The sequence below is a fragment of the Coenobita brevimanus genome, chromosome 9 (genome assembly GCF_032717465.1).
Source record: "Coenobita brevimanus isolate Jiangsu-jjx chromosome 9, ASM3271746v2, whole genome shotgun sequence".
NCBI lineage: Eukaryota > Metazoa > Arthropoda > Malacostraca > Decapoda > Coenobitidae > Coenobita > Coenobita brevimanus.
Genome location: NC_136962.1, coordinates 1,893,898 through 1,915,000, shown reverse-complemented (window position 1 = coordinate 1,915,000; position 21,103 = coordinate 1,893,898). Strand labels below are relative to the sequence as shown.

General features: G+C 41.8%; 1 protein-coding gene and 1 non-coding gene across 2 annotated transcripts in view; both read right to left on the bottom strand.

The window, feature by feature from the left end:
* The window catches only part of LOC145409785 (uncharacterized), a 24,855-nt gene extending 10,305 nt beyond the window's left edge, over positions 1–14,550 (bottom strand). Inside the window, exons 1-5 of the mRNA XM_080280094.1 lie at positions 13,691–14,550; positions 13,111–13,241; positions 9,606–9,704; positions 7,553–7,716; positions 3,928–3,981 (exon numbers count right to left, since the gene is read on the bottom strand). Coding sequence (XP_080136220.1) covers positions 3,928–3,981; positions 7,553–7,716; positions 9,606–9,704; positions 13,111–13,241; positions 13,691–14,550 — 1,308 coding nt within the window. The remainder of the gene's footprint in view (positions 1–3,927; positions 3,982–7,552; positions 7,717–9,605; positions 9,705–13,110; positions 13,242–13,690) is intronic.
* Positions 14,551–17,591: 3,041 nt separating this feature from the next.
* LOC145410086 (5S ribosomal RNA) lies at positions 17,592–17,710 on the bottom strand. The gene has a single exon (XR_013899217.1). It is a non-coding gene; the product is annotated as a 5S ribosomal RNA (ribosomal RNA).
* Between the last annotated feature and the right edge of the window lie 3,393 nt (positions 17,711–21,103).

The following is a 21,103-nucleotide window of genomic DNA, read 5'->3' as shown; positions in this document are numbered from 1 at the left end:
GGGTAAGTCTATCTATCTATCTATCCATCTATCTACCTATCTATCTATCTATCTGAGGCTGCCTAGGAATTGACGATTGATGGATTGACGCATGCATGAGTGGGGTAAGTCTATTTGTCTATCTATCTATCCATCTATCTACCTATCTATCTATGTATCTATCAGAGGCTGCCGAGGAATTGATGATTGATGGATTGACGCATGCATGAGTGGGGTAAGTCTAGTTGTCTGTATATCAATCTTAAGTGATTTAGTTTGTTCATCAACCCTGACACTTTTATCTATCTATCTATCTATCAATCTATCTATCTATCAATCTGTCTATCTATCTATCTGCAGCTGTGGAGAAATTGACGACTCATGGATTGACGCATGCATGAGTGGGGTAAGTCTATTTGTCTATCTATCTATCCATCTATCTACCTATCTATCTATGTATCTATCAGAGGCTGCCGAGGAATTGATGATTGATGGATTGACGCATGCATGAGTGGGGTAAGTCTGTCTGTCTATCTATCTACCTATCTGTCTATCTATCTATTTGTCTGTCTGTCTATCTATCTACCTATCTGTCTATCTATCTATTTGTCTGTCTGTCTATCTATCTGTCTATCTATTGCCAGAAGCCTTAATCCCATAAGGGGTGGCCATAAACAAATCACCTCCATGTCACCCTGTCCCCTGCCATTTCACTGCCCTGCTCCCAGCTCACACCCCCCTCTCTCATATACCTCTCCACTCCATCCCTCCATCTCATCCTTGGCCTACCCCTCCCTCTCCCCCCCTCCACCTCACTCACATACACTCTCCTAGTTAGTCTCTCACTGTAATATGTGTGTGTGTGTGTGTGTGTGTGATAAAATATTCAAAGTAAACCAATATTCAAAGTTAAATATTCAAAGTAAACCAATATTCAAAGTTAAATATTCAAAGTAAACCAATATTCAAAGTTAAATATTCAAAGTAAACCAATATTCAAAGTTAAATATTCAAAGTAAACCAATATTCAAAGTTAAATATTCAAAGTAAACCAATATTCAAAGTAAACCAATATTCAAATTAAATATTCAAAGTCAACCAATATTCAAAGTTAAATATTCAAAGTCAACCAGTACCCTACCTGGCTAGAGATGAAGCACAAGGATGGGGGGGGGGGTGAGGCAGGCAATCATGCTACTATCTGCTAAATTAACAAAAAAAATCATTCAAAAATTCAAAATAAAACATATATACAAAAAAAAGTGAGAGACTGACGAGGAGAGTGTGTGTGAGTGAGGTGGAGGGGGGGAGAGGGAGGGGGAGGCTGAGGATGAGATGGAGGGATGGAGTGGAGAGGTATATGAGAGAGGTGGATGTGAGCTGGAGGGATGGAGAGTGAGAGACTGACAAGGAGAGTGTATGTGAGTGAGGTGGAAGGGGGAGAGGGAGGGGGAGGCCGAGGATGAGATGGAGAGGTATATGAGAGAGGGGGTTGTGAATTGGGAGTGGGACAGTGAAATGGCGGGGGACAGAGTGACGTGGAGGTGATTTGTTTGTGGCCTTGCACATCTACACACACAGCAAACATCACACATCCAAACATGTGCGTGTGAGAGAGGTGTTACTTAGGGTAAAATTATCTATCTATCTATCTATTGCCAGACGCCTCAATCCCGCAAAGGGTGGCCACAAACAAATCGCCTCCACGTCACCCTGTCCCCCACCATTTCACTGACCTGCTCCCAATTCACACACCCCTCTCTCATACACCTCTCCATCCCTCCATCTCATCCTTGGCCTCCCCCTCCCTCTCTCCCCCTCCACCTCATTCACATACACTCTCCTCGTCAGTCTCTCACTCTCCATCCCCACAGCTCACACCCCCCTCTCTCATATACCTCTCCACTCCATCCCTCCATCTCATCCTCGGCCTTCCCCTCCCTCTCACTCACATACACTCTCCTCGCTTGTTATACATCTAAGAAAAACACAGACAAAAACAGGACACTATATATGGAAAGAATTATGCTCAAAAAACAGAAACAAAACACTATGGCATCTAAAAGCATATTCTACTTTTCAAAAATTCAAACAGAAAAGATTTATGTTAGAAAATTTAGGCTTGTTCAATAAAATATTAACAACACTGCTATGGAAATGATTATATAAACCCAAAAAATATATATAAAAAAACTATGGCATCTAAAACACAATCTACTTTTCAAAAACTCAAACAGAAAGGGTTTATAACAGAGAAAATTTAGGCTTGTTCCCCACTAACTCAAAATTCAAAAAATATTACAAGAACTGCTATGGAAATACTTATATAAACTCAAAATATATACAGTCAATTTTGGAGTAATGTGGACGATATAGACAAGGACTGTGGTACTCAAATCAGCCATACATAAACTCTGGAACTGTCTCCCTCTGTCTGTATTTCCTGCTGCCTATGACCTCCAGTCTTTCAAACGCAGTGTGTCCAGGCATCTCAAAATGATTGGATCTTGAATTTGGCTCTCTCTTGTATTGTATAATAGGTCAACTCTGGAACTGTCTCCCTCTGTCTGTATTTCCTACTGCCTATGATCTCCAGTTTTTCAAACGCAGTGTGTCCAGGCATCTCAAAATGATCGGATCTTGAATCTGGCTCTCTCTTGTATTGTATAATAGGTCAACTCTGGAACTGTCTCCCTCTGTCTGTATTTCCTGCTGCCTATGATCTCCAGTCTTTCAAACGCAGTGTGTCCAGGCATCTCAAAATGATCGGATCTTGAATTTGGCTCTCTCTTGTATCGTATAATAGGTCAACTCTGGAACTGTCTCCCTCTGTCTGTATTTCCTGCTGCCTATGATCTCCAGTCTTTCAAACGCAGTGTGTCCAGGCATCTCAAAATGATCGGATCTTGAATTTGGCTCTCTCTTGTATTGTATAATAGGTCAACTCTGGAACTGTCTCCCTCTGTCTGTATTTCCTGCTGCCTATGATCTCCAGTCTTTCAAACGCAGTGTGTCCAGGCATCTCAAAATGATCGGATCTTGAATTTGGCTCTCTCTTGTATTTTGTTTTTCTCTTGGAAGGAACAGTTGTTGTGGGCTTGTGGCCTTGGGTTCCTTCTTCCTAGCATTAAAAAAAAAAAATGTATTGGTACTATGCATTCTGGCAGCTATGGACACCTCGCACAGATGTTGTCGTTTGTGAGGTGTTGTTTACGACGGAGGAAATACAGCTCGTGTCCCTACAAACATGAATGGTAACAGAATGGCATTATTAACGACAGATTAGGCTCGGCACCTTGTGTTGTTGATAGTGGCTCCGCAGCACCCCCTCCCCCCCCACCCCAGCCCTGTTGTTGTCACTGTTCTTGTTGTCGCTCACGCATTACCTTCGTCGCCATCCTTGCTCTAACTCTACTATCTCACACTTCTGGCCTCCCCCTCCCTCCCCCCCCCTCCACCTCACTCACATACACTCTCCTCATCAGTCTCTCACCCTCCATCCTCTCCACATGGCCAAACCACCTCAGTGTGTTCCTCCTAACACTTCCTATCACATCCACATCCACACCACAACGCTCCATCCCTCCATCCCATCCTTGGCCTCCCCCTCCCTCTTGCCCCCTCCACCTTCCTCACTTACTCTCCTTGTCAGTCTCTCACCCTCCATCCTCTCCACATGGCCAAACCACCTCAGTGTGTTCCTCCTAACGCTTAATATCACATCCACATCCACACCACAACACTCCTTCACTTCCTCATTGGTCAGTCTGTCTCTCCATATAACTCACTTAATTCCAAAGGTGTAAATACAAAAAAATGCATTACTCAAAAACTGACTGTACAATATATAATAAAAAAATAAAAAAAATAAACAGTGGCATCTATAGAATCTTCTACTTTTCAAAAATTCAAATTCAAATATAACGGATTTCCATATTCAAAAATTACCTGAATTTTCTCTGGAATTTCGTCCACAGCGACAAATATATCGAGAGGATCATGCTGGAGAGAGAGAGAGTGTGTTACTATGGTTACGGATAGATAGAGTGATAGATAGATTGATAGATGGGTAGGTAGGAAGGCAGAGAAATAGATAGATAGATAGACAGACAGATAGATATGCTGATAGACTGATACATAGGTAGGTAGGTAAGGATAGACAGACTGATAGATTGTCTAGTACAAATAGATAGACTGATAGATAGATAGATAGAGAGGAAGGATGAATAAAGTACAGTATAGATAGATAGATAGAGGATCATGCTGGAGAGAGAGAGAGTGTGTTACTATGGTTACGGATAGATAGAGTGATAGATAGATTGATAGATGGGTAGGTAGGAAGGCAGAGAAATAGATAGATAGATAGATAGACAGATAGATATGCTGATAGACTGATACATAGGTAGGTAGGTAAGGACAGACAGACTGATAGATTGTCTAGTACAAATAGATAGACATAGACTGATAGATAGAGAGGAAGGATGAATAAAGTACAGTATAGATAGATAGATAGAGGATCATGCTGGAGAGGGAGAGAGTGTGTTACTATGGTTACGGATGGATAGAGTGATAGATAGATTGATAGATGGGTAGGTAGGAAGGCAGAGAAATAGATAGATAGATAGACAGATAGATATGCTGATAGACTGATACATAGGTAGGTAGGTAAGGACAGACAGACTGATAGATTGTCTAGTACAAATAGATAGACATAGACTGATAGATAGAGAGGAAGGATGAATAAAGTACAGTATAGATAGATAGATAGAGGATCATGCTGGAGAGAGAGAGAGTGTGTTACTATGGTTACGGATAGATAGAGTGATAGATAGATTGATAGATGGGTAGGTAGGAAGGCAGAGAAATAGATAGATAGATAGACAGATAGATATGCTGATAGACTGATACATAGGTAGGTAGGTAAGGACAGACAGACTGATAGATTGTCTAGTACAAATAGATAGACATAGACTGATAGATAGAGAGGAAGGATGAATAAAGTACAGTATAGATAGATAGATAGAGGATCATGCTGGAGAGAGAGTGTGTTACTATGGTTACGGATAGATAGAGTGATAGATAGATTGATAGATGGGTAGGTAGGAAGGCAGAGAAATAGATAGATAGATAGACAGATAGATATGCTGATAGACTGATACATAGGTAGGTAGGTAAGGACAGACAGACTGATAGATTGTCTAGTACAAATAGATAGACATAGACTGATAGATAGAGAGGAAGGATGAATAAAGTACAGTATAGATAGATAGATAGAGGATCATGCTGGAGAGAGAGTGTGTTACTATGGTTACGGATAGATAGAGTGATAGATAGATTGATAGATGGGTAGGTAGGAGGCAGAGAAATAGATAGACAGATAGACAGATAGATATGCTGATAGACTGATACATAGGTAGGTAGGTAAGGATAGACAGACTGATAGATTGTCTAGTACAAATAGATAGACTGATAGATAGATAGATAGAGAGGAAGGATGAATAAAGTACAGTATAGATAGATAGATAGAGGATCATGCTGGAGAGAGAGAGAGTGTGTTACTATGGTTACGGATAGATAGAGTGATAGATAGATTGATAGATGGGTAGGTAGGAAGGCAGAGAAATAGATAGATAGATAGACAGATAGATATGCTGATAGACTGATACATAGGTAGGTAGGTAAGGACAGACAGACTGATAGATTGTCTAGTACAAATAGATAGACATAGACTGATAGATAGAGAGGAAGGATGAATAAAGTACAGTATAGATAGATAGATAGAGGATCATGCTGGAGAGAGAGAGAGTGTGTTACTATGGTTACGGATAGATAGAGTGATAGATAGATTGATAGATGGGTAGGTAGGAAGGCAGAGAAATAGATAGATAGATAGACAGATAGATATACTGATAGACTGATACATAGGTAGGTAGGTAAGGACAGACAGACTGATAGATTGTCTAGTACAAATAGATAGACATAGACTGATAGATAGAGAGGAAGGATGAATAAAGTACAGTATAGATAGATAGATAGAGGATCATGCTGGAGAGAGAGAGAGTGTGTTACTATGGTTACGGATAGATAGAGTGATAGACAGAGTGATAGATGGGTAGGTAGGAAGGCAGAGAAATAGATAGATAGATAGACAGACAGATAGATATGCTGATAGACTGATACATAGGTAGGTAGGTAAGGATAGACAGACTGATAGATTGTCTAGTACAAATAGATAGACAGATACTGATAGATAGATAGAGAGGAGGGATGAATAAAGTACAGTATAGATAGATAGATAGATATATAGAGGATCATGCTGGAGAGAGAGTGTGTTACTATGGTTATGGATAGATAGAGTGATAGATAGATGGGTAGATAGATGGATAGATAGATATATGATGGATTGAGAGGCAGGTAGGAAGGGTGATGGAGAAATATTGATAGATTGATAGATAGATAGATAGATAGATAGATAGGTAGATAGATAAATAGGTAGGTAAGTTTATAGATAGATTGATGGATAGTCAGGTAGAGATAGATATAAATAGATAGACAGATAGTTAGATAGACAGATAGACAGAAGGGATGGATAGATAAATAATTAGGTAGATATATTAACTGAGAGAGAGAGAGAGAGAGAGAGAGAGAGAGAGATCAAAATAACAGTTATTAATATAGATTAGTTTTAAAAAATTCAAATTCATTCTTTCCGGTTATGGATGCTCCCTAACACCTTTTCCTTAGTGATTCATTTTTGGATATGGCTGGTTAATATCCTTTTGTATGTTATTTATGCAGAGTATGGTGATATTGGAAGGATTTATGTAACACAGAAGAGGACAGTAAGGTGTAATAAACAAAATAAATCACTTAGGAAAAGGTGTTAGGGAGCTTTATGCAGAGTATGGTGATATTGGAAGGATTTATGTAACACAGAAGAGGACAGTAAGGTGTAATAAACAAAATAAATCACTTAGGAAAAGGTGTTAGGGAGCTTTATGCAGAGTATGGTGATATTGGAAGGATTTATGTAACACAGAAGAGGACAGTAAGGTGTAATAAACAAAATAAATCACTTAGGAAAAGGTGTTAGGGAGCTTTATGCAGAGTATGGTGATATTGGAAGGATTTATGTAACACAGAAGAGGACAGTAAGGTGTAATAAACAAAATAAATCACTTAGGAAAAGGTGTTAGGGGCTATTGGAAGGATTTATGAAACACTACCAGCGTCATTCTTTCATCATCATTATTATTATTATTATTATTATTATTATTATTATTGTTATCATTATTATTATCATTATTATTATTATTATTATTATCATCACCAATACCACAGTAACTCACCATCTTCCTACTGCATTATTATTATCATTATTATTAGTAGTAGTATTAGTATTATCATTATTATTATTATTATTATTATTATTATTATTATCATCACTGTTATTATTATTATTATTATCATTATTATTATCACTATTATTATTATTATTATTATTATTATTATTATTATTATTATTATTATTATTATTATTATTATTACTATTACCAATACCACAGTAACTCACCAGCTTCCTATTGGGTAACTCTTGCCGGGCACCAAACTCAACGGCTGGGTATTCCGGGTATTCGGGTAATGGCTGGTACTCGGGCAGAAGAGGTTGCTGGGCCTCAGGAGACGACCCCGAGGACGCTGACGACACACTGGAGCTGCGTTCAAATTTACAACTGTCTGGAGGTGAGAGAGGTTTGTTGTTATTATTATTATTATTACTACTGTCATTATTTATATTATTATTATTATTATTGTTATTGTTATTATTTTTATTATTATTATTATTGTCAGGTGGTAGGTGGTGGCGACCATCATCCACTCACTTGATGTAGTGCTGCCTACTTCTTCCTTTGCCTTTATCATTCTTTTTCTGTGCCTGTCCTCCTCTCTTCCTATTTCTCACCATCATCCACTCACTTGATGTAGTGCTGCCTACTTCTTCCTTAGCCTTTATCATTCTTTTTCTGTGCCTGTCCTCCTCTCTTCCTATTTCTCACCATCATCCACTCACTTGATGTAGTGCTGCCTACTTCTTCCTTTGCTTTTATCATTCTTTTTCTGTGCCTGTCCTCCTCTCTTGCTATTTCTCACCATCATCCACTCACTTGATGTAGTGCTGCCTACTTCATCCTTAGCCTTTATCATTCTTTTTCTGTGCCTGTCCTCCTCTCTTCCTATTTCTCACCATCATCCACTCACTTGATGTAGTGCTGCCTACTTCTTCCTTAGCCTTTATCATTCTTTTTCTGTGCCTGTCCTCCTCTCTTGCTATTTCTCACCATCATCCACTCACTTGATGTAGTGCTGCCTACTTCTTCCTTTGCCTTTATCATTCTTTTTCTGTGCCTGTCCTCCTCTCTTCCTATTTCTCACCATCATCCACTCACTTGATGTAGTGCTGCCTACTTCTTCCTTAGCCTTTATCATTCTTTTTCTGTGCCTGCTCTCCTCTCTTCCTATTTCTCACCATCATCCACTCACTTGATGTAGTGCTGCCTACTTCTTCCTTAGCCTTTATCATTCTTTTTCTGTGCCTGTCCTCCTCTCTTCCTATTTCTCACCATCATCCACTCACTTGATGTAGTGCTGCCTACTTCTTCCTTAGCCTTTATCATTCTTTTTCTGTGCCTGTCCTCCTCTCTTCCTATTTCTCACCATCATCCACTCACTTGATGTAGTGCTGCCTACTTCTTCCTTGGCCTTTATCATTCTTTTTCTGTGCCTGTCCTCCTCTCTTCCTATTTCTCCCATCTTTCCTGTCACTTCTTATTGCTTTTCTTTCCTTTACAGGTGGCTTTACATTGAGTGACAAGCCAAATGGTTTCCTGTAAGCCAAGAAACCATTTACAACGCTGGGTGGTAACCATATAACCAAACCATACGTGCTGCCTACGTGTCAACAAGTGGGTTGGTGGAGGGTTAGTGCCCCTCCCCGTAAAACAACTAACTCAAAGTCAAATGGCCACCCCTTACCGGATTATGGCGTCTGGCAATAGATATATAGATAGATTATTACTGTGTTAGTTGTAGTTGTAGTAATAGATGATGAATGGATGGATTATTATTATTACTGTCACTACTACTATTACCATCACCATTATTATTATTATTATTATTATTATTATTGTTAGTATTATTATTGTTAGTGTTATTCATACTACTGCTACTACAACTATAATTACTACTACTGCTACTACTACTATTATTATCTATCTATTGCCAGACACCTTAATGCTGTAAGAGGTGGCCACAAACAAATCGCCTCCATGTCACCCTGTCCCTTGCCATTTCACTGCCCTCCCCCCAGCTCACACCCCCCTCTCTCATATACCTCTCCACTCCATCCCTCCATCTCATCCTCAGTCTCCCTCTCTCCCCCTCTCATATACACTCTCCTTGTCAGTCTCTCTCTCCAACCCCCAACTCACACCCTCCTCTTTCATATACCTCTCCACTCCATCCCTCCATCTCATCCTCGGTCTCCCTCTCTCCTCGCACATACACTCTCCTACTTAGTCTCTCGAGCTAGACAGGTAAAGAGGCAGGTGCTAACGAGATTTACATACCCAGGTGAGATGCCAGGTGACCTCCATTAGGGAAGCCTCCACAGGTCGCCGTTTTCTCCAATCCTAGGTCATCCGGGAGGTCAAGGTCAATGTCACACCCTGTCAAGATAGATAGATAGATAGATAGATAAAAGGTTGTTTAGACCCACACTGTTGCATCTTTATCTCTTTTCTATCACTACTTCAATGGTCACTGCTCCTCTTACTGGCTCCCTTCAACCTCTGTCTCTTTGCCACACTGTTGCATCTTTATCTCTTTTCTATCGCTACTTCAATGGTCACTGCTCCTCTTACTGGCTCCCTTCAACCTCTGTCTCTTTGCCACACTGTTGCATCTTTATCTCTTTTCTATCGCTACTTCAATGGTCACTGCTCCTCTGAACTGTCTGCTTGCATCCCTCCACCTCTACGACGGGCGCGTAGCACCCGTCTAGCAGCAAACTCTCATCCCTTTTCTGTCCAACTCTCTAATGCAAGAGTTAACCGATACTCCCAGTCCTTCATTTATGCAACAGGTCAACTCTGGAACTGTCTCCCTCTGTTAACCGTTACTCCCAGTCCTTCATTTATGCAACACGTCAACTCCGGAACTGTCTCCCTCTGTATTTCCTACTTCCTATGATCTCCAGTGTAGATAGGTAGGTATGGTGGTTAAGTTAACTAATACTCCCAGTCCTTCATTTATGCAACAGGTCAACTCTGGAACTGTCTCCCTCTGTTAACCGTTACTCCCAGTCCTTCATATATGCAACAGGTCAAGTCCGGAACTGTCTCCCTCTGTAAACCGTTACTCCCAGTCCTTCATGTATGCACCAGGTCAACTCTGGAACTGTCTCCCTCTGTCTGTATTTCCTGCTTCCTATGATCTCCAGTCTTTCAAACGCAGTGTGTCCAGGCATCTCAAAATGAATGCATCTTGAATTTGGCTCTCTCTTGTATTGTACAATAGGTCAACTCTGGAACTGTCTCCCTCTGTCTGTATTTCCTGCTTCCTATGATCTCCAGTCTTTCAAACGCAGTGTGTCCAGGCATCTCAAAATGATCGGATCTTGAATATGGCTCTCTCTTGTATTGTATAATAGGTCAACTCTGGAACTGTCTCCCTCTGTCTGTATTTCCTGCTGCCTATGATCTCCAGTCTTTCAAATGCAGTGTGTCCAGGCATCTCAAAATGATCGGATCTTGAATTTGGCTCTCTCTTGTATTGTATAATAGGTCAACTCTGGAACTGTCTCCCTCTGTCTGTATTTCCTGCTTCCTATGATCTCCAGTCTTTCAAACGCAGTGTGTCCAGGCATCTCAAAATGATCGGATCTTGAATTTGGCTCTCTCTTGTATTGTATAATAGGTCAACTCTGGAACTGTCTCCCTCTGTCTGTATTTCCTGCTTCCTATGATCTCCAGTCTTTCAAACGCAGTGTGTCCAGGCATCTCAAAATGATCGGATCTTGAATTTGGCTCTCTCTTGTATTGTATAATAGGTCAACTCTGGAACTGTCTCCCTCTGTCTGTATTTCCTGCTTCCTATGATCTCCAGTCTTTCAAACGCAGTGTGTCCAGGCATCTCAAAATGATCGGATCTTGAATTTGGCTCTCTCTTGTATTGTATAATAGGTCAACTCTGGAACTGTCTCCCTCTGTCTGTATTTCCTGCTTCCTATGATCTCCAGTCTTTCAAACGCAGTGTGTCCAGGCATCTCAAAATGATCGGATCTTGAATTTGGCTCTCTCTTGTATTGTATAATAGGTCAACTCTGGAACTGTCTCCCTCTGTCTGTATTTCCTGCTTCCTATGATCTCCAGTCTTTCAAACGCAGTGTGTCCAGGCATCTCAAAATGATCGGATCTTGAATTTGGCTCTCTTGTATTGTATAATAGGTCAACTCTGGAACTGTCTCCCTCTGTCTGTATTTCCTGCTTCCTATGATCTCCAGTCTTTCAAACGCAGTGTGTCCAGGCATCTCAAAATGATCGGATCTTGAATTTGGCTCTCTCTTGTATTGTATAATAGGTCAACTCTGGAACTGTCTCCCTCTGTCTGTATTTCCTGCTTCCTATGATCTCCAGTCTTTCAAACGCAGTGTGTCCAGGCATCTCAAAATGATCGGATCTTGAATTTGGCTCTCTCTTGTATTGTATAATAGGTCAACTCTGGAACTGTCTCCCTCTGTCTGTATTTCCTGCTTCCTATGATCTCCAGTCTTTCAAACGCAGTGTGTCCAGGCATCTCAAAATGATCGGATCTTGAATTTGGCTCTCTCTTGTATTGTATAATAGGTCAACTCTGGAACTGTCTCCCTCTGTCTGTATTTCCTGCTTCCTATGATCTCCAGTCTTTCAAACGCAGTGTGTCCAGGCATCTCAAAATGATCGGATCTTGAATTTGGCTCTCTCTTGTATTGTATAATAGGTCAACTCTGGAACTGTCTCCCTCTGTCTGTATTTCCTGCTTCCTATGATCTCCAGTCTTTCAAACGCAGTGTGTCCAGGCATCTCAAAATGATCGGATCTTGAATTTGGCTCTCTCTTGTATTGTATAATAGGTCAACTCTGGAACTGTCTCCCTCTGTCTGTATTTCCTGCTTCCTATGATCTCCAGTCTTTCAAACGCAGTGTGTCCAGGCATCTCAAAATGATCGGATCTTGAATTTGGCTCTCTCTTGTATTGTATAATAGGTCAACTCTGGAACTGTCTCCCTCTGTCTGTATTTCCTGCTTCCTATGATCTCCAGTCTTTCAAACGCAGTGTGTCCAGGCATCTCAAAATGATCGGATCTTGAATTTGGCTCTCTCTTGTATTGTATAATAGGTCAACTCTGGAACTGTCTCCCTCTGTCTGTATTTCCTGCTGCCTATGATCTCCAGTCTTTCAAACGCAGTGTGTCCAGGCATCTCAAAATGATCGGATCTTGAATTTGGCTCTCTTGTATTTTGTTTTTCTCTTGGAAGGAACAGTTGTTGTGGGCTCGTGGCCTTGGGTTCCTTCTTCCTAGCATAAAATAGAGATAGATAGATAGAGATAGATAGATGCCAAGACAGACAGGGAGGCTTGTGGGGTGAAGATAGATAGATAGACAGATAGATAGATAGATAGTCACAGACATGGGAGGTATGTGAGAAGATAAGTAGATAGACAGATAGATAGATAGATAGATTGACAGAGACAGAAAGGGATGTTTGTGAGAAGATTGGTAGATAGATAGATATATAGATAGATAGGGAGGGTTTGTGGGGAGGTGATAGATGGATAGATAGACAGAGAGGTTTGTGGGGAGGTGATAGATGGATAGATAGATAGATAGACAGAGAGGTTTGTGGGCAGGTGATAGATGGATAGATAGATAGATAGACAAAGAGGTTTGTGGGGAGGTGATAGATGGATAGACAGATAGATAGATAGGGAGGGTTTGTGGGGAGGTGATAGATGGATGGATAGATAGATAGACAGAGAGGTTTGTGGAGAGGTGATAGATGGATAGACAGATAGATAGATAGATAGACTGACCTGTAGTGAACGCCGCAGGTGCCAGAGGGTGAGAAAGAGTGAAGCGCGGATCGTCAGGCTGGGGGGAGGGTTGGGGGGAGGGGTAGTTGGAGTCGAGAAGTAGTCGACGTGAAGCTTCATCATCCTGGAGTCTGCGATTATTATTATTATTATTATTATTATTATTATTATCATTATTACTAACATTATCATCATTATTATTATTATTATTATTATCATTATTATTATTGTTATTATGATGATGATGATGATTATATTATTATTACTATTATTATTATTATTATTATTGTCACTTATTATTATGATGATGATTATTATTATTGTTATTATGGTATTATTATTATTATTATTATTATTATTATTTTCACCTATCAATATTTTATCATCATCATCACCAGACAGACAGGCAGACAGAACTTAATGAATTGTGAGACAGACAGACAGATAGATATAGATAGATAGATAGATAGACAGAGACAGACAGACAGATAGATAGATAGATAGACAGACAAATAGACAGCTAGATACATAGATAGATAGACAGATAGATAGACAGACAGAGATAGACAGATAGACTTACTGTACGTGGTGTGCGATGTAGCCCAACCCATCGGAGTCCACACAGGTGCTATCGGATCGGCCCACATCAGCAGAATCGTCCGAAGTGTAAACAATGCTCGGTATTCCCTCGACGTCGTCTGAGCGAGAGATGCTGGAGCGAGAGTCGTCCGAGTCTGACCCCCCCACAGCTGGCCCTCGACCCTCCACAAACTCCCCTCCCGATATTTCACCCGATAGGGGTTCGGATAAAGCTCCCGATATTCCTGCCAAGTTACCCGATACTCCATCCATCAGTTCACCCGATAGAGGTCCTGATAGAGGTCCCGGTACAGCTCCCGATACCGGTCTTGATAAACTGCCCGATATTCCATCCAACAGTCCTCCCGATACTCCCGATAACGGTCCCGGTACACCTCCCGATATCGGCAGACCTCCCGATAAAGGTGCCGATGCTGGTAGGCCTCCCGATACACCTCCTGGTATCGGCAGGCTTCCCGATACCACTCCCGATACAGGCAGACCTCCCGTTACAGCTCCCGACAGAGACCCCGATATCGGTACACCTGATACTGCTCCCGATAACAGTCCCGATACTGGCAGACCTCCCGATACCGGTCCCGATAAAGGTCCCGATATCCCTCCCGATAAAGGTCCCGATACTCCTCCCGATAAAGGGCCCGATACCCCTCCTGATAAAGGGCCCGATACCCCTCCCGATAAAGGCCCCGATACCCCTCCCGATAAAGGCCCCGATACCCCTCCCGATAAAGGTCCCGATAAGCTACCCGATCTTGCCGATATCTGCAATCCACCCCCACCCTCGTCCCTGCCACCCCCCCCACCACTACTACTAAAAGTTCTCTTCCGGGTGTGCTCCATCAGGCTGGAAAGAATTATTATTATTATTATTATTATTATTATTATTGTTGTTATTGTTTTTATTATTATTATTATTATTATTATTATTATTATTATTTTTATTATTATTACTATTATTACAGCATTATTATTATTATTATTATTATTATCTAAAGCCAGATGCCTCAATCCCATAAGGGGTGACCACAAACAAATCACCTCCATGTCACCCTGTCCCCTGCCATTTCACTGCCTTCACCCCAGCTCACATCCCCCTCTCTCAAACACCTCTCCACCCCATCCCTCCATCCATCCATCTGTCTATTACCAGATGCCCTAATCCCATAATGGGTGACCACAAACAAATCACCTCCATGTCACAACAGTTGTGATCAGACGTTCTTGCCGCTGCTCCTGGATATCTTTAACCTGGTTTGGTGTTTCCCTTATTATAATTTTGTAGTTATGGCTCAGGGAAGAACTACTAGACGTGGATGGGGTAGGGGAAACTCTAACTCTGAATTGTTGCCACCGCGGTGCGAAACAAACATGGCTGCGGCTCCCCTAGCATAGGTAGTAGTAAACAATGATCTCGTCCCTTCATTAGACACCTTTCCTCCTCTGCCTGGAACTACAGTTAACCATCACTCTGTTCAGTGTGGAACGTGCTATATTGAACTCGATTAGATGCTGTAGGCTGTGATCGTTGTGAAACCTGGTTTCACCCCACATCTATGTGTCTGGGCCTCCCACACCAGCTGGTGGAAAGTATTAGACAGTATGATGCACAGAGTGCTGTTGTGCTACTGGTAAGAGCGGCACCGTGTCTGACTCTGCATTTAGGCAATTGTTTCAAATGGTCAAAAAATTATGTGAGGCCGTCCAAACTCTCTGCTAGGCCTGACCTGAGCAGCATTGGCCAGGCAGGTCGGGCCAACCAACAGCCTGAGACTGGGCCCGGCCCATCCATGACAGACAGGGATAGCCTGAGAACTCTTATCAGAGAGGAAGCTAAAGAAATGGAGGAGAGGAATAACAGGAAGACATCAATAATAATTACAGGCCTGGAGGTACAATCCACTGACGCTGTAAATACTGCTGTTGATGCCATAACCAGACTCATTCTGGGATGCCAGGTGCCTCTGTCAGACGTAACATGCATTAATGGGGACCAAAAGTTGTACCGTGCTAAGATACTGGATGACGACGTGAGGAAAGACCTGCTAGATGATGCCAGGAAGCTACACAATACCCCTTTGGACCTCGCAGTCCTCCCAGGCAACAGTGAGTTTTTAGAATTTGAAATTTGGGTTCTGCAATGTAAATAGTATAATTAATAAATTACATATTATCACTGATTTTCTGTCAGACAATGGTATCGATATTTTTGGAGTCGCTGAAACCTGGCTGCTGCCTGAAATCTCCGATTCATTTGTTCGGATTAATAACTTTAACCTCTCACGTACCGACACCAAAGGCAATACCCGTAAGCACGGAGTATGTATATATATAAGGAGTAGAATAAGTTATGTAGGTATCAACACCAACTGTGATAATGTCTGTGTCATCCATTTAATTACATTTAACCTGTATGTAATAGTAATATATCGCCCTCCTTCTAACAGTGATGCTGATAACCAAGCATTACTAAATTTCTTACTAGACTTCTGTCCATCCAAAGAGGTACTAATTGTTGGGGACTTTAACTTACCCCTTATCAACTGGAAATCAAGCACAGCACCGGCTATGAAATATCCTCCCCTCCATCAGTCATTCCTGGACTGTTTTGCATGTCTGGGTCTGCACCAGTGGGTAACACTGCCCACATATCTAAGCTGAGGCACCACTCTAGATCTTGTCTTCACATCCGAGAATGACAGAGTAGGAGAAATTGAGGTAGCGAGTCCCCTGCCCAGCTGTGGACACTGCCCCGTGCTAATACAATATTATTTTCAGGCTGCTGTTGTGACAGATAGCTACTTGCACACCAGGCACTCCTGGCATAAAGCCAAATACAATAAAATAAATAATCATCTGCGTGAAACAGACTGGCATTTTGAATTTCAAAGCCTGTCAACTGATGCCACGTATGACAGATTGCAGTCCATCCTTAGCCCACTAGTTGACCAGTATGTGCCGAATATGCCCAGCACACCTCCCTCACCCCCTAGATCACCTCCCAACGCCTTAAAAAACCATCGCAGGAAAGCCTGGGAAACATACAAACACTGCAGGAATGTTTATGGAAGACCATCTCCTGAGGCTTCTGTCACACTACGACTCTCTCAACGACAGCTTTCGTAACTACTTTACACACATGCAAATCAATCACGCAATGTCAGTGATTAGAAAACTACAGGTGTCCTCAAAACCATTACAGTACATCAGGAATAAGAAAGTAGGTGCAGCCTCAGTAGGTCCCATAAGATTGGACAATGGTGTGTGTACATCAGACTGTCCTCAGAGGGCAGAAACTTTTGCTACACATTGTTGTACAGTTTACTCCACTCATGCTCCTTACGCTCCCTTCCCTCACCAAACTTTTGAGGGTACCCTCGACACAGTGACCCTATCCTTGCAAGAAGTGAGAAATAGGCTGGCAGCACTGGACCCCAACACCAGTATGGGACCTGACGGCCTCCACCCCAGTCTTCTGAAATATTGCCCAGCCTTAGCCTTACCCTTGTTTTTGGTATTTCAAAAGTCTGTCACCATTGGTAAATTGCCACATGATTGGAAAAAATCCATTATCATTCCTATATTCAAGAAAGGCTCTCGACACAAACCTCTTAACTATAGGCCTATTAGCCTAACCTCCGTCTGCTGCAAAACCCTGGAAAGATTCATTACAGAGGCATTATACAACTACCTTGACACTAATGGAGTGCTGTCAAATGAGCAGTATGGATTCAGACAGGGTAGAACTGTACATGACCAACTGTTTCATCATTCATTCATTGCCAGACGCCATGTATCCCAAACGGGGTGGCCAAGGGCTTAGAGTTAATTGTTTTACAGGGAGGGGCACTAATCCTCCACCAACCCCACTTGACACGTAGGGATGCCAACAGCATCTGGTGTTCCCAGGCGGTCACCCATCCAAGTACTAACCAGACCCAACGTTGCTTAACTTCGCTGATCGGACGGGAAGCGGTGTACTCAACGTGGTATGGCCGTCTGTTACTCGTGTATAATGATGTTACGGCGTGGGTGGATGCTGGGAATGTTGTGAATGTTGTCTTGTTTGACTTTAGCAAAGTCTTTGACATCGACAACCATTCGATACTCACTGACAAGCTGAGGCTACTTGGGGTCAGTGGCTCCTTGCTAACTTGGATCTCTGACTTCCTGTCCGGCCGCACCATGCAAGTGTCTGTGTCCGGCTGCGCCAGTTCCTCAAGGAATGTTCTCAGTGGTGTTCCCCAGGGTTCTGTTCCAGGCCCTTGCTCTTTCTGGTATATATAAACTTTGTACCCTCATACATACGCTCCAAATGTAAATTCTTTGCTGACGACATGAAGATTTACCTCAAGTTGCGCCAAAACACTTGTTCCACATTAGCTGCAGATATAAGTACGTGCCAGAAGGACACTGATATGGTCTACAATGTCGCTGAGTCCTGGGGTTTACGTTTCAGTCTTGACAAGTGTACTGTTCTGCGATGTCAGAGAGGCCCAGTAGACTGGAATTCTATTGGCGCACTTCAGTACTATCACATGAACAACACCAGGCTCTCCGTAGAAACTACACACAAAGACTTGGGTATCTTGGTTGACAGTTCACTGAAATATCATTCGCACATAAGAAATACTGTAAAAAAGGCAGGAGGCCTGGCAAATAATTTACTTAAGTCCACCCTCTGTCGAGACCGAGATTTTATGTTGACTTTATTCAAATCCCACATCAGACCCATCATGGCGTTTGGCTCCACTGTATGGAACACAGGCTGCCACGGAGATCAGAGGCTCCTGGAGTCTGTACAGCGCAGATGGACTAAGCAAATCAATGGCCTGTCTGAACTCAGTTATGCTGACTGTCTGAAAAACCTGGGCCTGTATTCTGTAAAAGGGAGACTGATCAGAGCTATCTATCTATCTATCTATTGCCAGACGCCTCAATCCCGTTTGGGGTGGCCACAAACAAATCGCCTCCAAGTCTCCCTGTCCCCCGCCATTTCACTGCCCTGATCAGAGCTGACCTCATTAACCCCTACACCGCGGGCTTGTTTACCAATAACTTGCGTGTGCCGCGGGGTTATTTGGGCTCCGACAGACTCTCAAAAAATATTTGCCAAAAATCAGTTATTAGTCCTGGAATAATAAAATTACATATGCTTATGGCACATACCTTCAGCTTTCTCCTGGAATGATTGTTGAGCCTTCGTCAGTTACCGTAGGACTTGTGGAGACCTCTGAAGTAGGGTAACGAAGTCTCCACTTTACACTTCCCGACAACCCGTAATATGATTACCACAGCCAGATACAAACACTATAAACACTATTCTACAATTTTCAAGTAGTTTGGGATCCATACTAAAAAAAAAACACTGTGAAAGCAATGGAAATTACGAGCGCGTCTGATCGTCGCACTGGCACTAGTTCGCTCATGGTAGTCTGTCATTTATTATTCATAAAACCCCTCACTTTATATTTCTATTACTATATAACGCTTATATATATCTACAGTCTTTATCCATAAGTTTCCTTCAGTAGTATTAGTTTATTGTCACTGTAGGGATTCAATTTCTTTCAGTAAAATACGTAGCATTCACTTTCTCGTCCTGTATACTGGCATTGAGAGTGAATGTCACTTTCATCTTCACTCTCATAACTCATAGCATTCAGACATGCTAGAGTGAAACTTTCACTTTCATTACTCCTAGGGTATATACTCGTATTCTTATAATACTACTCATTTACATTTCTATTTACGTTCTGTATTTTATTTACGTTATTTACATTTCTATTTTATTTACAGTGTTATGCACTGTCACTTGAAATAACTTATAAAACTATTTTCCATTGTTCACGTATATTTACATTCATTACTTTCACTTGCTGTTTACACATTATTTACACATTATTTACAATTCCACTTGCACTGTTTTACTCAATAGAAAGATCGTAGTCACTCTTTTATCAATTGTCAGCCCTTTACCTCTTTCCACACGAGGTTTAGTAGGGGGTAAAGGTCACAGAGCCATTTGCATGGGGGTGAAAAAAAGGCCTTGAAGTCAGCAAGATGAAACGTACGTCCTCTCACTTCGGAAGATGAGACTACAGTGATAACGCAGGGGCAGCCTAGAGGCCTGCTTTAGGGGTTATTCAGAGTTACCAATATTACTTCTTGAAACAGCTAAGTCTAGCACTGATATGATTGGCAGGAAATCTAGACAATACATTATAAATCTGGTAGTTCCAGGTGAATGTAAATATTCTCCCTTCCCTCCTTACATGTATATTTATTACAAAAATAGATTAGAGGCCTACTTAGGAGATATATAATCAGAGCTACCAATGTTAAATCTTGAAACAGCTTTGTGTAGCACTGATATGATTGGCAGGAAATCTAGACAATACATTATAAATTAGGTAGTTCCAGGTGAATGTAAATATCATTTAGGCTTCTCCCTTCTCTCCTTACATGTATATTTATTACGAAAATAGATTATACGGCATATTTCAAGGGGAAAAAAACAGCGAAAATTAGCGAACGAGTGCACGTGAGGTGTTGTCAGGTGATAATTAGCCAATTCCAGGTGTATGGCACTCTCACTTACCTGATTTCTTACTTGTATATATTATTTGGTATAAGAATACGACATAGGGCTTATTTCAATGGATGAAATCAGTGAAAAATTCCAGGGAAGATTTACTTAGCGTAGCATGGCCGGGCAGGCGAGAGCATAGGGTAATGGAGTGGGGGTAGGGAGGGGAGTCAAGAACGGGGAGAAATGGCTAAATTGTCAACAATGGATGGGAGTACAGATGAGATTAGGAGTGCTGACTAGTGTTGGACATTGTCAGTACTGATAGATGATACAAGCCCCCACTTGGAAGCCCGGGTGAATTCAAAATAACACAGAATCACAAAAGCGACGCCCCGCGGTATGATCCCTTGCTCCCAAGCGTCACGAAAGTGACGCCCCGCGGTTAAGGGGTTAAATGCTGGAAAATCTTCCATCGCCAGTCCCCAATTGCACCGCCTGAGCTTTTTTCTCTTCCTTCGTTAACTCACACCAGGGGCCATAGATTCAAGGTGGCCAAGCCCCGCACTTCAGCCCAGTGTAGACGCAGGTTTTTCAGCATCAGATGTATAGACCTCTGGAACTCTTTTTCAGATGATGCTGTTAGCGCTGACTCAGTTGCATCATTTAAAAAGTCCCTCCACTCACAACTAGGTCACATCCTGTTCGACTATATTGAATAACTACGACTCTTAATTCAAAGTCCTTCAAGTAGTGCAACCACCGTGCATATGGCACAAAACGCAGCCTCTAATCAATAGTCTATTCTGATGATGATGTATATAGGAAACGGGGCTGGCGTGCCAGCAGGTATGGGCTGCCCTACTT